The 26,286-nt window shown below is 43.7% G+C and overlaps 1 protein-coding gene across 1 annotated transcript in view; it reads left to right on the plus strand.

Moving 5' to 3' along the window:
* The window catches only part of PPIL4 (peptidylprolyl isomerase like 4), a 54,551-nt gene extending 41,547 nt beyond the window's left edge, over positions 1 to 13,004 (plus strand). The window contains exon 13 of the mRNA XM_083176516.1: positions 12,680 to 13,004. Coding sequence (XP_083032642.1) covers positions 12,680 to 12,910 — 231 coding nt within the window. The 3' untranslated portion in view covers positions 12,911 to 13,004. The remainder of the gene's footprint in view (positions 1 to 12,679) is intronic.
* The last annotated feature ends 13,282 nt before the right edge of the window (positions 13,005 to 26,286 follow it).

The following is a 26,286-nucleotide window of genomic DNA, read 5'->3' on the forward strand; positions in this document are numbered from 1 at the left end:
AACCATATTTGATCCTTATTTTTTTGTAAGGATATCAATATGCCTATCCCAAGCATGTTTAAATTGTACAACTGTGTTTGCGTCTACCACCTCTGATGGTAGGCTATTCCACTTATCTACTACTCTTTCTGTGAAGTAATTCTTCCTCACATTTCCCCTGAATCTTCCTCCCTCTAGTTTCAGTGCATGTCCTCATGTTCTGTTGCTCCTCTTCCTGTGAAGAATGTCTCCCACCTGTACCTTGTTAAAACCCTTGATATATTTGAAAGTTTCTATCATGTCCCCCTTTCCCTTCTCTGCTCTAAAGTATACATATTAAGATCTTTTAGTCTTTCCTGGTACGTTTTGTGATGTAAGCCATGCACCATTTTAGTTGCCCTTCTTTGTACAGTCTCTAATGTATTTATATCCTTCTGGAGATATGGCCTCCAGAACTGAACACAATACTCTAGGTGAGGTCGTACCCAATGACCTATACAGTGGCATTCTTACTTCTTTCTTTCTACTGCTGATACCTCTCCCGATGCAACCAAGCATCTGACTTGCCTTCTTCATTGCTTTGTTACATTGCCTACCTGCCTTTAAGTGACCTGAAATAGTGACACCTAGATCCCTCTCTTCCTCAGTAGTTTCCATTATAGTGCCATTTATACTATATTTAGTCTTTGGATTTCTGAGACCCAAGTGCATGATTTTGCATTTTTTGGCATTAAACTGTAGTTGCCATGCTCTTGACCATTCCTCTAATCTACCTAGATCCTCAATCATTTGTTTTACCCCTCCTGGTGTGTCTACCCTGTTGCATACCTTTGTGTCATCTGCAAAAAGGCACATTTTACCCTCAATTCCATTTGCAATATCACCAATAAAGATATTAAAAAGCACTGGTCCAAGTACAGATCCCTGGGGTACTCCACTTGTAACCTTTCCCTCCTTTGACTGTACTCCAATTACTACAACTCTGTTTTCTGTCCTGCAACCACGCTCTTATCCATTCAACTATCTAAAGGCCCCCATACACTATGCGATTTGGGCACGATTTCACCCGATTCGGATGAATCGGGCCATGAAATCGGCCCAAATCGCATGTTTAAACATCCCCTCCGATCCGATGTGCGGTCCCGTGCGCATCGGATCGGAGTCGGGCAGTTGGACCGGCTGCACATAAGATTTCCTAAATCTTATGTGCATCCTCCGGGCAGCAGGGTCAGCGGGCGGGGGACACTGCGAGGGCAGTGAGAGGCGAGCAGTAGCAGCGGGCGGGGAACGCCGGAGAGCCGGGCAGAGTCAGCAGCAGATGCTGGGGAACTGCAGGGGGGGGGGCGGGCATCGTAAGCTGTCAAATAGGCAGCGGAGGGGGGGCGCGCTGGAGAGCCGGGCAGGGGACACAGGCAGCGCGCATGGGGGTGAACTGACGAGGGAACTGGGCAGGAGGATCGGGGACTCACTCTGCGTCTGCAAGGGAGAAAAAAACAATACAAATGAATGGGCAGCCAGTGATTGGCTGAGAGCTCTCAGCCAATCACTGGCTGCCCATTCATTTGTAACATTTTTTTTTTCTCCCTTGCAGACGCAGAGTGAGTCCCCGATCCTCCTGCCCAGCTCCCTCGTCAGTTCACCGGCATTCACCCCCGCGCACACTGCCTCTGTGTCCCCTGCCCAGCTCTCCAGCGCCCCCCCCGCCCGCTGCCTATTTGACAGCTGACGATGCTCGGATCCATCCCCCCCCCCCCCCTACAGGTCCCCAGCATCTGCCGCCGCTGACTCTGCCCGGCTCTCCCCCTGCCCGCATCTCCCACTGCAGCTCCCCGGTAGTTGCATATGATAAATCGCATGGTGATTTATCATATGCAAAACTTGGCACATCAAGTGCCTAATCGTGTGTTCCCCTCCCGGGGAGCTGCCGGGGAAATCAGGTCCGACTTGTCCCTAGGACAAGTCGGGCTAATGTATGGGGGCCTTTAGAATCCAATCCCAAGCTTTCAAGTTTATTTAACAGTCTGCGATGTGGGACAGTGTCAAAAGCTTTACACTGGGGATAAAAGAAACTCCAAAGGCCTTTTCTTATCTCTGGGAATAACAATACAATGACAATCATGTAATTGAATCTCCTATTAGCAGAGATTACAAAAGTATTATGATCTAGGGCTCTCTAGTGTTAAGGCACCCATACACTAGGGCGACTTGTCCTTAGGACAAGTCGCCCCTGACTTCCCCCTGAGCTTCCCCGACTGCTCCCCGGGGGAGCTTGATTAGATTGGCACTTGATGTGCCATTTTTTACATGTGATAAATCGTCTCGATTTATCACATGTAAAAAAAAACGGGGAGCAGGGGGGGGGGCGGGGGGGCTACAGAGCAGGGCTGCTGGTGGGAGCAGGGGGGGGCTGGGGACGCTGCGGGGGACACAGGCGGCATAGAGCCGGGCAGAGGAAGCCGGGAGCTGTCAGTGCTAGAAAAAAAAGCCTATACAATGAATGGGCAGCCTGTGATTGGCTGAGCGCTCTCTCAGCCAATTGCTGACTGGCTGAGAGAGCGCTCAGCCAATCACAGGCCGCCCATTCATTGTATGGGCTTTTTTTTTAAATTCAGTACTGACAGCTCCCGGCTCCCCCTGCCCAGCTCTATGCCGCCTGTGTCCCCCGCAGCGTCCCCAGCCCCCCCTGCTCCCTCCACCGCCGCGCCGCCCCACTAGGTCCCAAGTCAGGAGGTCGGACTTGCAGCAGGTCCGACCACCCGACGCAGATCAGATGCGCACGGGACCGCGCATCGGATCTGAGGGGACATCAAAACTAGCCGATTTTGGTCCGATTTCGGCCAGATCCGACTGATCTGGCCGAAATCTGACCAAAATCGGCTAGTGTATAGAGGCCTTAAAGCTGGTCATACACTACAGTGATTTCACGCAGCATGGTATGCCCAGCTGATCACCCACAAGTCGTTTGGGACTGTCCCGAGCTGCAGGGTCACATGCGATCCATCACATGCTGTCCTTGTGATGGATCGCATTCGACCCCTGTTCCCCACCCAGCCCACTGCCGGGAGGGAGGTCCAAGGCCCCTCAGGTCCCTTGCGCGTCAGACCTGAAGGGATATCACACTGACCCAATTTGGGCTGATTTCTCGGCCCATTCCATCATGTCCAACTGTAGTCTTGTGATTTTCATGAATAATTAAGGTGCCGACACACTAGAACAGTGGTTCTCAAACTGTGGGTCCTGACCCCAAAGTGGGTCCCGAACTTCTCAGCATGGGGTCGCGACTCCGTGTTGCTGACCATCAAGCTGATGACTTTTCTAATCTCAGTCACTGAGTCTGGAAAAGTTGTTGAATTGTCTGTTAGACTCATCCCATCGTTTTGTGCCTCCACAATGCTGCCATGTATGTGCTGTCTGCTTACTACACATGTGATGTGATCACCTTCTGCAGTAACTTGATGGGGTCCTGTCATTATTTGTATTGTTTGTTGGGGTCCCAGAGTGAAATAGTTTGAGGAACCCTGCACTAGAATTATTTTTTCCTCTACCTCCCCCATGGCAGCCATTACATATGGGTTTTTCCCTGATTGGGTAGCTTTGGAAAGGAAAAAAAGACTCCTCCTGTATAAAAGGCTCCTCCTCCTTCCTGCTTGTGTCTTTTTTTCCTTTCCCTAAAAGAATGGGTAGCAGAAAGGTGGTGGCTTGCCCTGCGAAGTTTTGGCTAAATCCTCCCCTCATCCCCTTCGGGGTTATGGAGGGGAGAAAGGGTACCTGAGAGTGCCGGAGTCTCACGGGCCGCATGCCGTCCTCAGGTGTGGGCGGCTACAGGCGGTGGCGTCCTAGGTGGCCATGGGAGCGGTCATCTGTCCGGGTCCATCAGTTGTGAAGCCGGGCGGGCGTCGGGGACGCTCGCAGCAACAGGAAGCTGCGAGTGAGAAGGCGGGCGCGCGCGGGAGGCTCCGGAAGATGACGACGGGCGCTGCAGCGTCAGCTGCATGAGAGCGCACGCCCGGGAACGCGGGGCACGTGCACGCGAGGCGCGGCTGGATGACGCGGCCGGCCCGGATTGGAGGGGGGCCGGCGCGCGGGTATATGAGCCGCAGTGCTAGGAGACTATGGCACCAACGGAGCTCCCAGCAGTGTGTGCAAGCAGCGGCAAGCAGAGATCGCGTTGGAGGCAGAAAGTTACCACTGGGTGGTAAGTGGGCTCACAAACGTGAGTGGTTGTGCCTTATTTGCCGCTTGACACTGAGGTATCATGTCTTTTTAGACTAGATTACCTAGAAATGGAGGAAGAGAAGAGACAGGCCATGCAAAAGTCGGGGTAAGCCACCATGAAAGTGGAGCAGGAGATGAAAGTGTATACATAGATAGTAACTAAGGGCTTGTATTGTGCAGGTCCGACAGCAGTAAGGACAAAGCAGGAAAAGCCAGGCACAAGAAACAACATGTTGACAAATGCCTGATGTGTGACAAAAACTTGCCAGAGAAACATGTGGGCAGTGTATGTGAGACATGTAAAGTCCCAAGGATCCCATTGTCACAAATGTCCGGATTGGTGGACATGATCAAAACAGCCCTGACCGGGACTTTTGTGACCCAGGAAGACCTGGCGAAAGCAACCGGAAAAAGGGGGCGCTCCCGCATGAGTGAGGGAGAGTCTGGGGAGGAACCAGGAATCTCTACAGCAGAGGCTATAGAGGACACAGAGGATACACCAGTGGACAAAACTGAGAGTGACTTCAGTGTTGATATGGTGGAAAATTTGTTGGCCTTGATAAACAAGGCACTTAATATAGAAGAGGCCCCAGAGGAGCTTAAGTTACAAGAATTATTGTTTAGAGACAAGAAGAAGAGGAATAAAATTTTCCCATTGTCTCAGCCTCTAACAGAGATAGTTCTGGATGAATGGAAGCATCCGGATAAAAGGACTGTGGTCCCGGCTAAAATGGGGAAGATGTACCCATTTCAGGCAGATCTCACTACGGCGTGGGATGAGCTGCCGAAAGTAGACGCAGCAATTGCGAGACTTTCGAAAAAGACGACCCTCCCTTTGAAGGACGCGAATAATTTCAAAGACCCAATGGAACGTCGAATGGAGCTGGGGCTGAGGAAGCAACATCTGGTTGCAGGGGCAGCACTGAGGCCGGCAGCAGCCATGGCCATCACGTCTAGAGTGACGCGAGAGTGGTGTAATCAGTTGGAGGCAGACATGCTGGACGGCATAAAGAGGTCTGAGCTGCTCAAAACCGTGCAGAACGTGCAGTTGGCAATAGAGTTCATGTGCGAAGCATCACTTGACGCAATGAGACTGGCGGCTAGAGCCGGTGCGGCAGCAGCAGTGACCAGGCTCAAACCATGGGCAGCTGACGTACAGTCGAAGAATAAATTGACTCTACCTTTTCAAGGTGACTACCTGTTTGGTACTCAGCTAGACCAGATCATTACAAAAATTTCTGGGGGCAAATCAGTGTGGCTGCCTCAAGAAAAACAAAGTAGGAAAACACCTGGAAACAGAAACTTCAAGTTCCAGAGTCAGGAGTATAGAGAGGCAAGAAGCTATAGGCCGGGCAGAGGGTACAGGAGAGGTACCTGGCTGTCAAGGGCGAATTTTCGGGCCCAAAGAGGCAGAGATAGCAAATTCGCCACAAAACAAAATACACAATGACGCCGAACCCCAGGCGGTGGGGGCCAGGCTGCTCGAGTTTCAGAGCGCCTGGGAGGTGTCCACTTCGGACAAGTGGGTACTGGAGATTATACGACAAGGATACAAGGTAGAGTTCAAAGAACGTCCAGGGTCATTCTTCACAGAATCTCCAATACCAAGGAACCCGGTGGAGAAGGAAGCCTTATTATCCAGCCTGAAAGAGTGGTACAGCACCACCACAATCACAAATAGGAGAGGGCTGGTATTCACGGTTTTTCGTGGTACGAAAACCGTCGGGGGGATTCAGGACAATACTGGATCTAAGAAAATTGAACCAGCTAGTAGAAGTAAGAACGTTCAAGATGGAGTCGGTAAGAGGTATATTACCAGACCTCAAGAAGGACGCTTACATGACCTCTATAGACCTCAAAGACGCGTATCTTCACGTGCCCATTTGTGTCAGTCATCAGAGGTACCTGAGGTTTTCTATCCAGGGGATAAGCTACCAATTCAGGGCACTACCGTTTGGCCTAGCGACGTCGCCGAGGACGTTTACCAAAATACTAGTTGTGTTAGTGGCAAAATTAAGACAAAGGGGCCTAGTGATATGGCCGTACTTAGACGACTTGCTAATCATGGCGGAAACAAGGGAACTGGCAGTGAAACACACCGAGGAGGTCTTACAGTTTTTGACAAAGCACGGTTGGTTGATAAACAAAAGCAAAAGCCAATTAGAACCATCAAACAAGATAAAGTACTTGGGGGTGATCTTGGACACTCGGGCGCTCCGGGTCACCTTGACGCCAGAAAGACAGGAGAAGTTGATCCAGTCAATAAAACCCTTGCTAAGAAAATCAGTGACAACAGCGGAAGCATGTATGAAGGTGTTAGGACTGATGGCCTCGGCGTTGGAAACCTTACAGTGGGCAAGGTTCCATACGAGAAAAGTCAGATAGCAGAGGTGCTATCTGACGCAGTGGAATGGCAACAACAAGGATCTGACCCAGCGAATTTGGCTAACACAAAGGGCGAAAGAAGATCTGAGGTGGTGGTCAGACAGAAGCAGGTTGCAGGCAGGAAGACTGTTCCATCTACTCGATCAGGTAGTGATAACGACAGACGCAAGTGGAACTGGCTGGGGGGCGGTATGCGAGGGTCAGTCGTCCCAAGGGGTCTGGTCAACAGACGAGAAGAAAATGCACTCGAATCTCAAAGAAATGAGAGCAGTAGTGTGTGCATGCAGAGTTTTTCAGACAAGGGTGAAGAACAAGGAGCTTGTAGTCAGATCGGACAACCAAGCAGTGGTGTCATACATAAACAGGCAAGGAGGTACGCGGAGCCTAGGCATGATGCAGGAGGCCGAGAGACTGCTGGCCTGGGCAGAGGGGCAAGTACAAAGTTTAAAAGCGGTTTACTTGGCAGGCAAGGACAACCAAGTGGCGGACGGCCTAAGCAGGACCCTGTGTTTATCAGGAGAATGGGGACTGAACGGAGAGGTCTTTGCAATGCTGGTGAAAAAATGGGGCGACCCGTGTGTGGATCTCATGGCATCAAGGCAAAACAGGAAAGTAGAGAGGTACTTTTCAAGGTTCCAGGACCCACAAGCCGAGCAGTGGGACGCGCTAACAGCAACTTGGCCAAAGCAACTTCTTTATGCATTCCCACCGTTCCCAATAATCCCAAGGTTCCTAAGAAAGGTGCAAAGGGAGAAGGCGACGGTGATCGCAATCTTGCCAAGTTGGCCCAGAAGGCCATGGTTTCCCCAACTACTTCGTATGACAATAGAGGGACCGATGCAACTCCCAAAGAGGGCGGATCTGCTGGTACAGGGCAGAGTACAGCAACCTCAACCATCAGCCTGGAATCTGAAGGCGTGGTTGTTGAGACCAGGACACTGCTAAAGAAGGGGTTCTCTAGTCAGGTGGTGGAGACCTTACTTAAAGCAAGGAAGCGGAATACATCTAAGGTGTATTACAAGACTTGGTTAAAGTACACAGCATGGTGCAGGGAGAAAAACAGAAGCCCAGAGCAGATTCCAGTAATATTAGACTTCCTGCAAGAAGGCCTGGATAGAAGACTGGCAGTTAGCACTCTGAAAGTGCAGGTGTCAGCACTGGCAGCCATGTTAGATAAAAATATAGCAGAGGATAGATATATCCAGAGGTTTTTTCAAGCGGCGAAAAAGATAAGGCCAAGGTTTCATCAGCCGTTAGCACCATGGGATTTGAATTTAGTGCTCAATGCGCTCACTAAAGAACCTTTTGAGCCTTTACAAGAAGTCTCGCTTAAAATGCTTACTTGGAAAGTGGCATTCCTTGTGGCTATAACGTCGGCCCGAAGAGTATCGGAAATACAGGCACTGTGGTCAGAAGAGCCCTTCATGAATGAGTTTGAAGATAAAATAGTATTACGGACAAACCCGCAGTTCTTACCCAAAGTTGTATCGAACTTTCATGTGAATCAGGAGATTGTACTCCCGTCGTTCTGCGGGAATCCCAAAAATAAGGAAGTTCGATTGAACAAGCTGGATGTAGTTAGGGCCCTAACTATATATAAACAAAGGACTGTAGAAATCAGAAAGGATAAGAACCTATTTGTACTGACAGAGGGTAAGAACAAAGGGCAGAAGGCGTCAAAAATGACGATTGCCCGATGGATTCGGTGTTGTATCCTGGAAGCTTATAAAGCAATGGAAGAAGAGCCGCCTAAAGGGCTGAAGGCGCATTCAACCCGAGCAATGGCAGCTTCATGGGCAGAAAAGGGCGAAGCATCCATATTAGAGCTATGTAAAGCCGCAGGATGGGCTTCGGTGCACACCTTTGCCAGATATTATAGGTTAGATGTGATGGCGTCAGCAGACGCAAAGTTTGGACGTAAGGTATTGTCTGCAGTGATATAAATATAAAAAAAATAAAATAAATAATAATATATAAAAATAAAAAAACTCTTATGAAAGTTATCGTTATGTTGAAATATGATTTGCCCAGCCCTAGAATGTGGAACTGCTTGGGTATTACCCATATGTAATGGCTGCCATGGGGGAGGTAGAGGAAATATCAGATTCTTACCTGATAATATGCTTTCCTCTACTCCACCATGGCAGCATAGTTCCCTACCCTGTATTTTTGTGCAACTAACTGTTTGTGTTTGAGAGCTAGGAATAAAGACACAAGCAGGAAGGAGGAGGAGCCTTTTATACAGGAGGAGTCTTTTTTTCCTTTCCAAAGCTACCCAATCAGGGAAAAACCCATATGTAATGGCTGCCATGGTGGAGTAGAGGAAAGCATATTATCAGGTAAGAATCTGATATTTCTTTTTTGCCGATCTCTGACAGATTGTCCGATTTTGATCACAAAATCGTCCGCAAACTTGCCAATCTCGATCGGATGCGAGCTCCCACGGATCTTTTGCTAAATCTGTTGATATTACATGCTGCCTGAAAGATCAGAAGATTTAGCAAAAGATCCATAGGAACGCACATGGGATCTTAAGAGAAATGTTTGGTGAAGATGTGCGCTTGCCTGAAATCTTTTGTCCAGGAAGGACAAAAGATTTCAAGGCTAATTTATGCGCACAAATAAGAAAGCAGGTGTTTTAGTGTTTGGGCACCTTTTAGTATTACCAGTGTAATTGCCAGTTGTTTTTGTTACTTATTCAGGATTTTGGTTAATACTTTTTGGACAAGATTTTGAGTGTTTCAACTGGCTGACGTTTTTTTTTTTGTTAGTAAACCTCACTAATAATTTTAATGATGATCTCTACTGGACTTTGTAATCGTTGTCAGGTTATTGGATTCATGGCAGCATGTTTCTAACCTTAAAATGTACAGTTAATTATATAATAGTGTGGTTTTCCTAAAGATAACCCAAAAAGGGAAAATATTCCACCATGCATTGTGGTTTTCAGTTCTTAATAGCAATAATCTGCGAGAGGAAGAATTAAAGCAGGGGGAAAAACTACATTTTGGCTTTCATAAACCCTACTTTATTTAAATAACCATTCTTTTCTTGGTTGTTAGTAAAAAAAATCCTTTCCACCACAATGCGTTCATCATATTTTTCCTTTTAAACAAGGTCTTTCTCATTTAATGTGTTAGGCAAGCTTGTATGTACTAAAACTTAGACCTATGACCTAGATTTCATTGGACTGCTCAAAGCCTAAAATTACATAATTTACATTTTCCACTAGGCAAATGTGTCTCTTCTGTAAAAGTACACTAAAAATATATATTAAAAAATTATGGAAAATATATTTCATTTTTTTTCCGACTGGAATTTGTTTTTTAGTTTTTAAATCAAATTCTCACCTGCCAAACAGAGATCTATTTTGGCATTCAACATGATATTTCAGTAAAACATTGTTCCAAGTGCAAATACCTACCTTCTTTGTAAAACAATGTACCATTATATAGACGTGTGTGTGTGTGTGTGTGTGTGTGTGTGTACACACAATGATAATGACAGACCGACCACATTTGTAACCTCAGTGGAGAAGGAAATGTCAGCCCTAATTTTGGTTTGGCTTTATATGATTATTTTCTATCCTACGTGCTTATAAATGTGGCCTAATTGCAATTCTCTCTCAATCATTTGTTGGCGGTGGGCATTATCTGTAAAATCATGTCTTGCTATGGAGTATAGCCCTACACACCATTGCTAAGAAACATTTGTGTATAATAAAACAGGCTTATAAAAGTATAAGCTTATATAGGATGCTGTCTGCTAATTTTTTTAATCCTATCTACAAACACATCTCCTTGCTGTCCTAAAGCGCTGCGAACTGAAAACAATAATTTGCATTTAGTAATGTACTGTAGTAAATGTAATGATGCTCCATCTATTCTGCCAAGGTAGGGACACCTCAACATACTTCTGAATGCTACAAGATGCAATTGAACACAAATTGAGCTCTAGCCTTGGGTACATTTCCTATCTCTATGTGAGGCTTTAGAACATCGGTCCTCAAACTGTGGCCATCCAGATATTGTGAAACTACAAATCCCAGCATGCCTTGCCACAGTTTTGCTATAAGGGAGTGTTAAAACTGTGGCAAGGCATGCTGGGATCTGTAGTTTCACAACATCTGGAGGGCCGCAGTTTGAGGACCCATGCTTTAGAACATTGGGTTCCTGTAAATTAAATATGGATAGTGGTAGATGCTCAATTAGTTCGGTAATACCACTCAGGTGCATGAGTGAGGGGTTAATACTGAGTAAGTAAAACAAGACATTTCCCATTTCCATCCCAGCAAGCTGCAGTAATGCCACCCAGTAGTTCTCCCCCCACCCCCCAATTGCCCCTCCTGTATTTCTGCGATTCCCTTTTTTTTTTATCCCCCTATCCAATTTAAAGGGGCTTTTTGGCTGCATGTAGAGAAAGGCATTGTGCACATGTTTTATAGCACTTCTCTCAATGTGCTTTATGAACCCTATTCCTATTTAGGAAAATCTATGTTTTCTCTGTTGGTGCTAAGTATTCACATTCATTTGTCTGATTTGTACCCTACAATGGGGCCAGAAAGAATTTGAACACTGGTATACCACTACTACACGTGCATTGAACTGAATGGATTTGAATCTCGTTATCAGCACACGCTTGTTCCAGCACTGCACTTGGATTTCTGTATACAAACCTCAGCATAGCCAACAAGTCCGCCTATGTGCCCATGATATGCTCCCACTCGGCTAAATCTGTGTGCAAACTCCCCATTACCAAACTGTTTTGCCTATTTAGCCACAGGTGGAGTTGCAACTGATATGTGTAGGACTTTAAATTGTAAGTAAAAGCATGCACTTGGTTCATTACTAAAAAAAAAAAAATCCCATGTCCACCTGCAAATCAGACTTTCATGTCATTTTTCATCCAGGCCCCCTAAAGCCACTCAACTTCGTAGCAGAAACAGTTGCACTTTTGCAGACATTGGGCCTAATTTAGCATGGATTGCTATTTGAATAATTGGCCAGATTCATACGCATAGCAGTCGCAGTTTGATTAACATGTAGCCAGCATTTAGGGATGAAAACATGGGGTTTTCTATATGTGTTTGTCCACACAGGTGTGCATTTTTTGGGGTTTGTCTCTTACGTCAGCAATAACCACTTCCACCCTGTTTCTTTAGCAGATTTATGGATGTCTTAATGTGCACACACACCAGGGTGGTTTCAGCGGCATTTGTAAGCCAACTGACTAGATAGCTTAGAAATGGAGCACGGATCGCTCCATGTGTATGCTCTGCAGGGATGGCGACGTGCAGTCATAATCTCCTGCGGGGAAAGATTGTGCTTGCAATATCTTTCCCGCTGAATCTTGGGGTTCTGCCTATAAACAATAAGCAAACCCCACTCAGCACACAGCATAGTGGGGTGCATTGCTAGTGCTGAAGCCTGTCACTCAGCACAGAGGCCGGCATAGTCCCGTATGTACAGGGCTTCAGACTCACTCAGATGGAAGGTATTCTTCGGTGTTATGGATTTTGCAACTATATCAGCGAATGCAGCGCAATTGGTGTTTATTTCTTTCTTTGTGGTGACTTTTTTTCATTGCAGGCAACGGCTTTTTCGCTAATTCACGATCCATGCTAATTCAGTCCAATGCCATTTAAACCAGCCAATCCATGCACTTAACACAGAAACTGGTTGCATTCGCATAAAAGTTAGGTGCATTGCATCACAAGATACATTTGTATCATGTTTAAAAGGTATGCTTCTTAAAGTACAGTACATATGCCCTCATATGCTTTTGCTGCACTTGCTCCAAACATCCCAACAAGGCCTTGTAGGGAAAACATTTTTTGATACAAAAGGTTTTTTGGGGGTGTTTTATGGACAATTTCTATATAATATAGAAGTACATAATATAATGCTTCTTATTACTCCAGCTTATAACCATTGCCAAAAAGCATTACAGCCAGGGTGGTGTTTTATAAATATATGAAATGTATTCATTCGATATTTGGGGAGTCGTCAGAATAAGGGGGAGGATTTATAAAAAGTGATTAGGGTAATATTAAAAGATTGGAAGAATTTTGGTAAGCATTAATAAGTTTCCCTTGTTACAGGAGACTGAAAAGGATGGCCGCCACCGGAGACAAGAGGAAGACTATTGTAGAGAGAAGAGGAGGAGTGATAAGAAGGAATCCAGGAGACGCAGTCATTCTCGAGAACGTAGCAACTACAACAGCTCCAAAGATAAATACAGAGAAGATAAAAGGGAAAGAGACCGAGATAAAAAGAGAGACCGAAGCCCAAAGCAGTATAAAGAAAGGTCTAAACATAGAGAAAGAGAATGAAGACCGACAGTTCAATGAGCAGATCAAGGAATGTTTATTAAAGTTACATCATCTGCTCTTTATAACCACAAAAATAAACATTGTCTTAATTTTGTGCTCAAGTCATTTGTATGAACCATCTCCCAAATGTGATGTGTCCAAACTGGTCATGTTAATAATGGGCCATCTTTCTGAAGCACACTAGAACCACATACCAAAATGCCTTCACCATAATTGGCTACTTTTTTTTGTCTCCTGGAGAGGAAACAAAGCAGGTTACATCTGGTGGTATGGCCACACTGTCATATCTATAGACCCTGTTCCCAAGACTTGGAAATGCCCAGGATTCATGGGTCCATGAGTAGGGGTAAATTATTATTTTAGCCTCCTACATATTGCATTGATTTTATTTATTAAGTTCTTATATAGCACATACATATTCCGCAGTGCATTACAGAGTATAGTTGAACTTTCACATCTTTCCCTTCCCCAGTGGAGCTTACAATCTATATTCCCTACCACATGTACACGCACAAACGGACATTCTAGGGTTAATTTATTGGGAGCCAATTAGCCTACTAGTATATTTTTTGATTGTGGGAGGAAATAGGAGTACCCGGAGGAAACCCACGCAAGTACGGGTAGAATATACAAACTCCGCACAGTTAGAGCCATGGTGGGAATTTTAACCCATGACCTCAGTGCTGTGCGGCAGTAATGCTAACCATTGGATGGCTAACCACCATCAATACTGCCCTGATTTATATAAATATACTGTCACCTACCCTTATGTGGCTGCAGGAGACTACAGGAAAAGAAAAATAGGATACTCCAACAGTTTTCCAGTGGGTAGGAAAGTATGATTCGATAAATAGAGAAGTGAAATTGTGTGAAACAGATTAAATGGTTTGCATGGGTCTTCAACCTATGGCCCTCCAGATGTTGTGAAACTACATGTTCCAACATGCATTGCCACATTTTTTCCTATAAGAGCATGCCAAAACTGTCAGGGCTTGATGGGAAATGTAGTTCCACAACATCTGGAGGGCCACAGGTTGAAGACCTGTGGTTTAAAGGGTTTATGACACACCATAAGATAACACACAGAGACTTAATAATAATTTTAATAATCCCTTTTATATTTTGCTTCGGTAGCCCGAATAAAATACATTTAGTAGAATCAAGAAGAAGTAATACCTCTATTAATAATTAATATTAATAATATATTAATAATAATAATAATATATACATACAAACAGATACTTCTGCGCAATATCATTAATGAATAAAATGCTGTATAAGTATCTGTATATGGAGATATGGTGCAGCTCACTTCTATGGGCTAGTCAGGCCCCAAATGGCGGTATGTAGAAACAGAGAAAGAAGGAGCGCACAGCGTGAGCAAAGTTTATATGAAGTATTTACTGTAACTCAATAAAAGAAAGCTCACATACATAGCATAATAAATGTAACCGCGTGAAACACAAACATAATCACCGCTCCTAGAGCACGTCGCAGTGCAGGCACTGGGGACACCAGTCGATCCAACACGATGTTTTGTGCAACGTAGGTACTCTCAGCAGGTAGCGGGGCGGGCACTGGGGACTCCAGTCACACCGTCTAGCGTGTATCAGCAGCGGCGGTCACTCCGGCTCAGATGTAACAGCAGCAGCTGGGACCAAACTTTCACAGCGGGAAACAACAGATACAAACAGCGCGGACCAGATAGGAAACCAGTGATCTCAGCATCAGATGGAAACGCCCCAACGCGTTTCGTCATTGGACTTCGTCAGGAGGCGTGTCCATGGTAGGTAAGGTGGATGTTTAAATACCCAGCAGATTTGTTCTTAATTGAAAGCAGCTGATATCTATCAGGTAACATACTGAGTAGCTGAATATTCATTACACAGCACTAAAAACAGGGGGAACATAGAAAATAGTGTTTTAACAGATACAACCGGTGGACAATAAACATCACCGGCTGAAAGACGGAGAAAGTATCAATATAAAATACAGTAAATAGAAATATTTATATCTAATACAATATTGCATAGCGCAAATACATAAAAATAATTTTATATAAATTTTAAAAAACACAGTACTAAGTGATAGATCCCCTAGATGAGAAATATAAAAGACATATAAAAGACATAAAACAAGATGTGAATGGTAATAAACTAAACAATGAAGATATGGACACCGGTCTGCACAGTGGAGAAGGGATGATCCAACCACCATCGGCACCACGAAGGAGGAAAACCTCACAACAACGTGGTGTCAGTGGGAAGAACACCACAGATCCACTATTTAGTGCAGAAAGGGTACGATGTCCACACCCTCATTAAGACCATGAGGGGCGAGTGTACCAAGGGTATATATCCAATAAGTTTCTCGCCTACTAAGTTTTTTAAGGATATCACCCCCCCTTTCATCGAGGGTAATATGCTCTATCGCTTTAAAAGTGAGATTGTCGACATTTGAGGAGCAGCATGCAGCAAAATGTCTAGGAACAGTGTGAGATAGAACCTTATTTTTAATATTTCTAGAATGTTCAAGAATACGTAGTTTCAAGGCCCTCTTTGTTTTACCAATATATTTTTGTTTCCCACATTTACATGTTAGCATATAGATAACATGTGTGGAAAGACATGTCATACGGCTTTTCACCTTGTAGGAGTGAGTATGATCAAAATTAGAAAAAGAAATTCTTTCTTTATCCGCATATTTGCAGATTTTACACTTACTGCAAGGGTAAAAGCCGTTACTAGTTTTTAACTAGCTCTCATCAGTATCAGAAATATTTTTCAACATGCTAGGAGCCAGTGATGATTTTAAAGACATTGCCTTCTTAAAAATAACTTGGGGTTGTGGTGGTAGTATAGGTCTAAGAATAGGATCTAGTAATAAAACATCCCAGTGTTTAGCCAATATTTGTCTGATTTTATAACTCTCACTGTTAAAGCGGGTGACAAATGGGACAAGATTTTTTTGGTCATTAGTTCTACTTTTATATGTAAGGAGATCATTTCTATCTCTCTGTAAGGCTCTCTCTTTACATTTAGTAACCAGTTCCTGAGGATATTCTTTTTGTAGAAATCTTTCGCTGTAAATATTAGCTTGCTCTTCAAATTTACTACCGGTTGCACAGTTCCTCCGCACCCTCACAAATTGGGAGTACGGAATATTCTTGATTCACTTTTTGTGATGACAGCTATTGAAGTGGACATAGCTGTTGCTGTCAACCTTTTTAATAAACGTGCAGGTCTCGATGGTAGGATTATCAACAGACCAATGTGTAGTGTCAATTAGTAAATCAAGGAACTCAATCACATTTTTATCAGTTTTAGAAGTGAAGCGTAAGTTAAAATCATTGATATTGATATTGGACACAAACTCATTAAACAGGGTTTCCTCACCATCCCAAATTATGATAATATCATCGATGTATCGATGATACCCAATGATGTTTTTTTTATAAACCTCAGTGATTTCAGGGTTATTTTCCTCCCATTTGCCCAGATATAAATTGGCCAGGCTGGGTGCATATGGCGTTCCCATAGCTACCCCTACCTGTTGTGCGAAGAATTCACCCTGAAAAACGAAAACATTATTTTCCATAACGATCTTAATACTTTTGATGACAAAATTACGAAAATTATCGTCAAGAGAGTGATCTTTATCCAAAAAGTATTTAATGGCACCTAACCCTCCATCGTGAGGTATGGAGGTGTAAAGCGCCTCCACATCGATGGTACACCATCGGTAGGAAGTTTTCCATTCAAAATCTTTTAACCACATCAGGATTTCAGTCGAATCCTTTGTGTAAGAATCTAGCTTAACAACATATTTTTGTATGTGCATATCTACAAACTCAGAAAGCCCAGATGTGGCTGAATTAATGCCCGCAATAATTTTTTAGAAATACCATCATCTAAATGAGATCTAATGGTTTTGATAATATGGGGGGTTGGATCAAAAGTAAGGCGTTTATATGTGATTTCGTCATTAAGAAGACGATATGCTTTCTCTAAATAATCATTGCGATCCAAAACCACAATACCCCCCCCCCCCCTTTATCAGCCATTTTAATGACTATATTGTTATTTTCTTCAAGCTTTTTAATAGCCGCTCTCTCACTTCTTTTCAAATTATCTCTAGATCCTTGGTCGGTGCTTTCAGCACACATTACATCAAAATCTTTATAATAATAATTACATATCCAACTTTAACAAGACAAAAAATTATCGCACTTGTATCCAAATAGAGTTTATCCACCAGTGTGTCATCCAGAACCAAGATGTGTCGTCCAGTCATTCCTTCAATAAGAAATCTGCTTCTGGCCTAGAGCTATTTATACCTTGTGTGTGTGCGAAAAATGGCGCCAAACCATAATCAGTTTGTATATCCGCGTGTCATGCTGACACGCAATTGAAATACAAACAAAGAAGCAGTGCTGAAACTACAATGGATTAAAAAAAACACCAATTATCAAAGTAAAAATCTTTATCTTTTTAAAATGTAGTGCACTGAACTAAAAAAATAGACCTCACTCACAGGAAGGATGCTGGAACAAAAAATAACATGAGACTTCTATAGTAAATAATCAAATGATTTTTGGCAAGTGCACTTTAGCAATATCTCTGCTGTGAATGGGGACTGATGGACAGTCACAGGTCCTCTCCATATGGTATCCTAATTTTGATGCTGCTGGAGGAATCTGTGGGGGTAGGTGGACCCACAGGTGGTAGGATGGGGTCAAAGGGAAAGTCACAAGTCCTCTCTAGTTGTACGGTATCCTGATCCGGTGCCGCTGGAGGAATCTGTGGGGGTGATGGAACCCTCAGGTGATGCCTCTGGTGGTATGGTGCCCACAGGATCTGCTGGAGGATCAGAAGTATGGGCAGAATTGCAAGGATGGAAAACGTCCACTATCAGATGGTGGTGAGTGGATATATTCACCTGGGGGTATCCAGTTATTGAGGGTTTGTTGGGGGGCCACAATGGATCCTGTTGGAATTCCCCAATGGGGTGGGCAGAGTGGAGGCAGTTCTTGATAGGTTCCAATACAATCCTGGAGTGTGACACGCAAGTGACGTCATATCCGGTAATTACGTAAGCCTGACATATCCTTAAATCACTCTGTCCAAATATGTAATGGATAAGGGCCTTAAATAGTAAACCTGTCTGCCGGCTAATCGCGCTAATAAGCACCCAGTCATCCCTCTCACTGTGGATAATCCGGCCACATAGCAATCGGAAGTGTTCGCAATAAGTGGCACCCGCTGATTATACCTTAGTAAGGACTCTGACGGAAGCATAGCACTCAGACAAAGGTTCCCCCTTGCCACTATGTACCATTTAGCGGTGAACATAGAAAACTGCGGCCCCATTATACAAATGCTGACACAATAGGATAATGTCAGATTATAACATTACTGGCTTTGTACACGGTCAGCTAAATAAACCCTCGTGGGACAGGCACATTAATTGAAGCCATGAGAGGACATAAATTACCACAATTCTCAATCGTGGCACCTTATTATAACATCAATCTGGTGATTGAACTCAGCAGCGCTGCCCATCTCTAAACAGTGGCAATCCTGATAATTTTTTGGGCTTGCCAGACTGGACTCTGAGGCACAGCCTGGAAAATGTTGGGGATTGTCACTGAAGGGGTTAAAGCCTAAGGAGCATCACAGCCTGGCCACCACATAAAAAAAGATTTATTTATTTATTTACAGTTTCTTATATAGTGCAGCAGATTCAGTTGCGCTTTACAATAGTAGACAGTGATAAAACAAACTGGGTAATCACAGACCGACTTGGAGGTAGGAGGGCCCTGCTGCAAGCTTACAATCTATAGGGATATAGGAGAGAAACACAAGGACAGGCACCAGTAATAGCATAGCAGTCCCACCAAGTTACAAGTCCAGAAGGGAAGCTAATTAATACATAAGTGCCTCAGAGGGTTATGAGTGTAGAACTTAAATATGATAGGCTTGCCTGAAGAGGTGAGTTTTCAGGGAACACTTGAAAGTTTGGATGCTAGCGGAGAGTCTTATTGTGCGTGAAAGGGCATTCCATAGGATGGGAGCAGCTCAATTAAAGTCCTGTAATAGTGAATGGGAGCTAGTGATCCGTGCAGAAGAGAGACGCAGATCTTGTGCAGAGCGGAGTGGTCAAGATGGGAGATATTTTGTGATAAGTAAGGAGATATATGCTGGTGCAGTATGGTTAATAGCTTTATATGCGAGTAGAAGTGTTTTATATTGAATACGGTAAGATACAGGCAACCAATGGGATTGGCAGAGCGGATCAGCAGATGAGCGTCTTGCAAGGAAGATCAGCCTAGCAGCAGCATTTAAAATGGATTGCAGTGGTGAGAGTCTGTTCTTGGGAAGACCAGTTAGGAGACTATTGCAATAATCAATGCGGGATATAATGAGTGCATGGATAAGAGATTTAGTAGTGTCTTGTGTGAGATACGGTCGTATTTTGGATATGTTTTTTAGATGCATGTAACATGATTTGGAGACAGATTGAATGTGTGGAAGAAAGGACAGTTCAGGGTCGAGGATGACCCCTAAGCAACGAGCTTGTGGTGTAGGGTAGATTGTTGAGTTGTCAACAGCGATGGAGATATCAAGATGGTAACTGTTCTTAGTTGGCGGGAATATAAGTAATTCCGTTTTGGAAATATTGAGTTTGAGATGGCGAGAAGACATCCAAGATGAGATGGCAGAGAGACATTCAGAGACTCGGCCAAAAACCACTGGTGACAACTCTGGGGTTGATAGATAGATTTGAGTATCCTCCGCATACAAGTGATACTGAAATCTAAAAGAGCTGATTAGTTTGCCAAGAGAGGAAGTATAGATTGAGAAAAGCAGAGGACCTAAGACTGAGCCTTGTGGAACTCCGACTGACAGAGATAGTGAAGAGGTAGTAGAGTCATAGAAGCGAACACTGAAAGAGCGATCAGATAGGTAAGGGCTGTATCATTAAGACCTAGGGAGTGTAGTGTGTGTAGGAGAAAAGTGTGATCCACAGTGTCAAACGCAGCAGAAAGATCTAGAAGAATAAGTAGTGAGTAATGGCCTTTAGACTTAAGGGCCCCATACATCAGCAATTAATTATGACAATTTTCAGATATGGAGATGATTGCCACAATTAATTTTAGATGTGTGGGCTCCCCCTTTTGGCAATCCCAATCAAAATCGCCAATCATTGCTTAATCAGGTTTTTAAACATGTTTAATAATCTGGTATTATCTGCAGATCTTTTTTATATGTGTGGGCATTCCCAATTTGTCTTCTTCATCTATTTACATTATGAACAGCAATCGATTGGGCAATTTCCAGATATGAAGATGCAATCTTTAGATGGAAAAATCTGCCGATCACTGAAATAAATCTGTAATGTGTGGGCAAAGTCAGATAGATTGTAAAATCCATTTATCTGGCCAAAAAATCCCTGTATCTGGAAATCCATAAATTGTGATTGCTGATGTATGGGGCCCATTAGTTACCAGATCATTCACCACTTTAGTCAGTGCTGTCTCAGTGAAGTGTTGGGAGCGAAAGCCTGACTGAAGCGGGTCTAAAAGGGTGTGAGAGGCAAGTCTCTCGAGTAGCTTGGAGAGGCATGGGAGCTGAGAGATAGGACGATAGTCAGAGAGAGAGTTAGGGTCAGAATTGTGTTTTTTTCAGAATGGGAGTAATCACTGCATGTTTGAGTAGAGAAGGAAAAGTACCAGTAGCAAGTGAGAGATTGCAGATTTTAGTTAAGGTTGGAATTAGCACAGGAGATACATTTTTAAACTGTGGCCAATGCTGCCACCTAGAGGACAAAATATTTGAAAAAAGCATTCAGAGGGTTATGTTCGTTTAGGCCATATGGAGAGACCATATTTCAGAATATCCACTTTGCCTCCAATTTCCTCAAAATCAATGCTCTTAGTGGTATAGGGCCCAATCTATGATACGGCACTGGATCGAAGCCACCTGATGTTTATGTATGACAAAATGTTGTGCCAGCGGTTTGTCCGACATGCCTTTAAGCAGTGCTTTGCTGACCGCACTCCGATGGTTTGCCATCCTTTCTCTGAAAGTGCAGGTAGTCAGACCAACTTATGAGAGTCCACACGGACAATGAAGTAAATAGATAACATGATCGAGGAGGAAATGTAATTTGAACTGTATTCTGAACTGTCGACCACTGTGAGGGTGAGGGAAAGTTGCACCCAGTATCAGAGAATTGCACTTAGTGCATCCGGCACATTTGAAACCTGGCCTCCTAGTAAGGAACCATGTGCGATCTTCTGTACTAGGCTGCGGGTTATGCTATAATAGTTATTTAAAATATCTGCCCCATCTATATGCCATGATCAGCTTTGTGGGTAAAGCTTTGCCTAATACCTGGTCTGAGGCCACAAGGGGCCAATGTTTCCGTATCGATTTTGAGATTACAGTGGATTTCTCCTCAAACTGGGTAACATATGTTTGTAAGACCAACCCGTTGTACTTGTGAAATCAATTTGTTACTAGCCTTCTTCAGGCACTCATCAAGTAGTCTCTTAGAGTATCCCCGAGTAAGAAACCTAGAACGCATCTCTTGGATCTGTAATTCTGATCTTAGAGGGTCAGAATTGTTCCTGAACACCCTCATGAACTGTGAAATATGTAAACTGTCTTTAAGTCTCGGTGGATGATTGAGTATTGAGTTACGACCAGTCTCCTTGCGATAATGAGTGCTTCCCAATTTGCTGTCACTCTTAAAATAATGACATCTTAAAAATGTATCGACTCTGCCTCAATCTGTCCAGTAAATCAAACTGTGGTGGGCAGGTTATTGAGCACCTAAAGCATATCCTCAAATTCAAGCCTGGTGCCATTCCACAAAAGTAAAATGTTGTCAATAAAATAGCTAATATTATGACCATACACCAATAGAAAATACCGTTGCTCATAATTATGCATGAAAATATTAACATAATAGCTTGCGACATTGGAGCCCATCGCGGTCCCCGTACATTGAATATAATATTCTTTACTATGCATGAAGTGATTGTAAGACAATATCAACTCAGCAGTTCAAGAATAAATTCAACTGGGGGGTCACAATGAGCTGGGTTCGTTGGGTCTACAGCAAGTTGGTCGACATGGTTCTAGGTCAACATGGGGCACGGTCAACATGAGTTTAGGTCGACAGGTCAATAGGTCGACACAATCAATAGGTTGACATGGTCTAGGTCGACAGTCAAAAGGTTGACATGGGATTTTTAACTTTTTTTACCCGAATGTCGACACAGTCGACATGGACACAGTTTCCAGTGCACCACATCCCCTCGCAATACTCTCTTCATTCGCAATGCTTCGGGCACGGTGCCTCACTCAGCACACTTTTTTATTCTCCCACCATGCCCTAGTGCAGGGCTGGGCAATTGCGGCCCTCCAGATGTTGAGGAACTACACATCCCAGGATGCTTTGCATTCGTTTTGCTATGTGGCCATGCTGAAACTGATGCAAGGCATGCTGGGATGTGTAGTTCCTCAACATCTGGAGGGCCGCAATTGCCCAGCCCTGCCCTAGTGGATGGTAGGGCATGAAACACTGCCTGTCAGCACGTCAGCTCAAAAAACAGTGAAAACCCCCATGTCGACCTTTTGACTGTCGACATAATGCTTGCGTTGACCTAATGACCCGTCGACCTTAACCCATGTCGACCTAAAACCATGTTGACCTATCCCCATGTCGACCCAACGCTTGTCGACCAACTTGCTGTAGACAAGAAAAGACAAGACAGGACAATTTGTCAGTGTAATCAATTCACCTTTGCACCTGCTATGTGACCTGGAGTAAGTAAATTGTTTGGGGGTCCGGGGTAACAAACCATAGGTTTCCAAACTTATGGGGTGAGTCAGCAACACTTAGAAGGAGCTGAATTCAGTCCCGTTCTGATGTTTTTGGGGACTGTGGGTGGCGTTAAGCCACTCGTAAGCAGCGAAGGACCACTGCATAACAAGCCTTAGTCCTCAGGACCCTAAACAGTTCATGTTTTAAGGTCTTCTTACAGAATCAGAAGTGAAATGGTTTTCTCCAATTGCCAGTTTTATTAAATGTGTCAGTGAGTAATGAATCCACCTGTGCACCTGCTATGTGACCTAGACATTTTGACGTGATCGCTGTAACAGCAGCATTGTACAGCATAGAATAATAACAATAATACACTTAACATCGGCACTCACCTTTCCTAGTTTTGGAATCAAACATTGATGTGATAGCTATGTGTATTGTAGCCATTTTCAGCGATGGTGTTAGGACCTGCAGAAAAGTGGGGTCCCGTGAAGGGGGCTGCAGGCTTAAATGCATTGATCAATTCATGAACCAAATCTCCACTATTTATTATCAGTTAATTTAGTGTGTGCAGAGCCCCTACAATGTCTGTTTAAACAATGTGGTCACAAGCCATATTGCACCCAAAAACTAGGAAAGGTGAGTGCCGATGTTAAGTGTATATATTGTTTATTAGATTAATTTTTTTTAATTAGTCTTATTGTGGTCACATTCTCTCATGCACCCTGTTTTACATAAGATTCCATAGCTTATGTTAACCATTTCCCTAGATGATTAGTGACAGGTGTGTTGGTAGCTGCTCACCTATAAAAGCAAAGTGTGCTGTGAGCTTCAGACCAGAGAGCATGCCTGGAATCAAACATTGATGTGATAGCTATGTGTATTGTAGCCATTTTCAGCGATAGTGTTAGGACCTGCAGAAAAGTGGGGTCCCGTGAAGGGGGCTGCAGGATTAAATGCATTGACCAATTCATGAACCAAATCTCCACTATTTATTATCAGTTAATTTAGTGTGTGCAGAGCCCCTACAATGTCTATATATATATATATATATATATATATATATATATATATATATAAATGTATTTATGTTTTAGTGTAATAAATATTCTATGTTTTACATATTGTTTCCAGCGCTTTCTGTGTTTTTCTTTATCTGATATAGAAAAGACCTTCACCAAACAAAAGTCTTAGAACATTTTTGACAGAAAAAAGTGTTATAACACCCAACAGAAAACATACATAGTGCAATTTTAAGATTAATAAGATTTTATTGTGATATGCGCTTTTATTACAACCCCATGTGAGTGCAATATCCAAAATAAAATCATGCTCTACCTATGATACAAGATTGCACTATGTCTGTTAACTTTTGAGTTTTCTAGATTCCTGGATTGCATTTTACTAAAAGACTTTTGTTATGAAAATTACCCTATTTGGTGTAAGTGATTTATAGGTTTCGACAGTGGGTGTTATGTCCCTAAAACTAGAAATCTCTTTGGGTTATGTTTTTATTATTTAATTTTGTGATGCCAGTAACGATTGAATATAAAAGCAAAATCAATGTCATGTAATTTTATGTAAAAGTATTTAAGTGAATAAATGCAAGAGAAAAGCCATTATATTTATTTTGTGCTGTGTTCAGTATTAACAGTTGCTTAAGATGTTAGTTAACTTGAAACAAAATATCCAAACTTTTTTAGGAGAAAAATGCACCTACGGTATGAAGTGCAAATGTTACCACCCAGAAAGGCAAATCAGCAGCAGCTGGCAGTTGAACTGATGAACTGCACGCTAAAACAAAGCCTGTCTTTATAAAAAGATAATGAGCTGCTTAAAAAAGGTCATACTACGTTCAACCCATTTTATTATTATCCAAGTAGTTGTAAGTGGCCAGAACAGCTTCAGATTGCCAAAAAAGCATCTCCAAGTTTCCAAATGAGCCAGAGGCAATGCTCTCAACAAAAGGCAGCCGGATTATTGTGCTGCGGTTGACTTGGCTGGCAGCAGCCAACGGCAAGGATTAGGTGAGAACACCTCACTGCAGCACAGTCCTGCCCTATGTCAGGATGAGAGTAGTGTGATGGAACGCACATGGCTGCTATGTACACATGTACATAACTAAAAGAGCTTATCCCCTGACAAGTGTGACAAAAGACCTAGAGGCAGGGGATAACCTGCATCTCTCTTGTTGCTGTGATTAAAACAGAGCAACGATATCCTCAATCCTCGCAAACATTGCATGGACTACATGCACACAGAGTAGCAGCATTACCATCCAGATAAATAAACGGGACTGTAGTTACCATGAGCTCTATGTTTGTACACAACAGATTTCTTTAGATGAATGGAATGGACACTCTAACAAGATGGACATTTACACCGTAACTATCCTTTCTGGTGCCCTATGCTCAAAAGATAATTGGCAACCCCCCATTCCTCCCATTTGTCCTGATTACAGAAGACAGTCTGGCTAATTGGAGAATGTCCCGCTGTCCCTACCTCGGGTGACAGTGTTCCACGGACGGGAGCAGTTAGAGGGACCCAGAGACCACCGCTGCAGAGCAGCCGGCGATTGCTGAAGAAATGCTGTGCACATGTGCACGGCATCTTTTCAGTGCACAGAGAGAGCGTGGGGCTGCCCAGCTGCTCGGGGAGTGCTGTGCATGCTATTAAAGGGACAAAAACTGGGGGACGCGGTGCTAGACCCCTTCCCCTGAGACCACGTCCACTTCGAGTGTGGCCCCTCCCACTTTCCAGAGTCCAGCGATGGAGGTAGCAGCACTGCAACCACTGAAAAAATGGCCACTGCAACATTTTTCTGGTGATCTGCGCATGCACAATGAGTCTGGGTGCTCTAGTGCTCAGACTCTACACTGCTGTTGAAAGCGGAAATCACCAGAAAAATTCCTGCAGTGCCATTTCTCTGGAGATCTGTGCATGAGCAGTAGAGTGACTTGAGTCTGAGCACTAGAGCTACTTCCAGCAGAGTGGAGGCTGCACATGGCTTCTTCCTCTCCTAAAACGCCCCTGGTTGGGAGGTATACAAACCCAATGAATACAAAATTCAAGGATGTAACTTGAGAGCTCTTTTTTTTTCTGTTACAAACAATACCCTTTAGTGAATAACACATTTCAATATACTTGCGATACCCAGGATTGGTACCCATAACCTGTTCATATGTCAATCAAACATTCTCTTTGAGTTATTTCATAAAGACTATGACATTTCTAACTACTTGAAGCTACTAGTGCTTTGTAAAATAATCAGCATTGCAATTGAGCAGATCTATGTGGTGTGCAACCACACACCCATTCCCTTGCAGGCACACAGTGGCAGTCCGCAGATTCTTGGCATCAATGGGGAGGGAAATTACAAGCAAAAAGTAATTTAAATAGATAATTGACAAGTGCTGCCAACAGTGCCCCCTCCCCTGCAGCTCTGTATGCGGTAGAATACTCCACACCACCCTAGCTACTGCCATGCTCGTTAAGTCACGGAAACTAGTGACCAAAACTTTAGTGGGAACCAGAATTTTCAT

Source organism: Crinia signifera, chromosome 3 (genome assembly GCF_055691185.1).
Source record: "Crinia signifera chromosome 3, ASM5569118v1, whole genome shotgun sequence".
In the NCBI taxonomy this organism is placed as follows: Eukaryota; Metazoa; Chordata; class Amphibia; order Anura; family Myobatrachidae; genus Crinia; species Crinia signifera.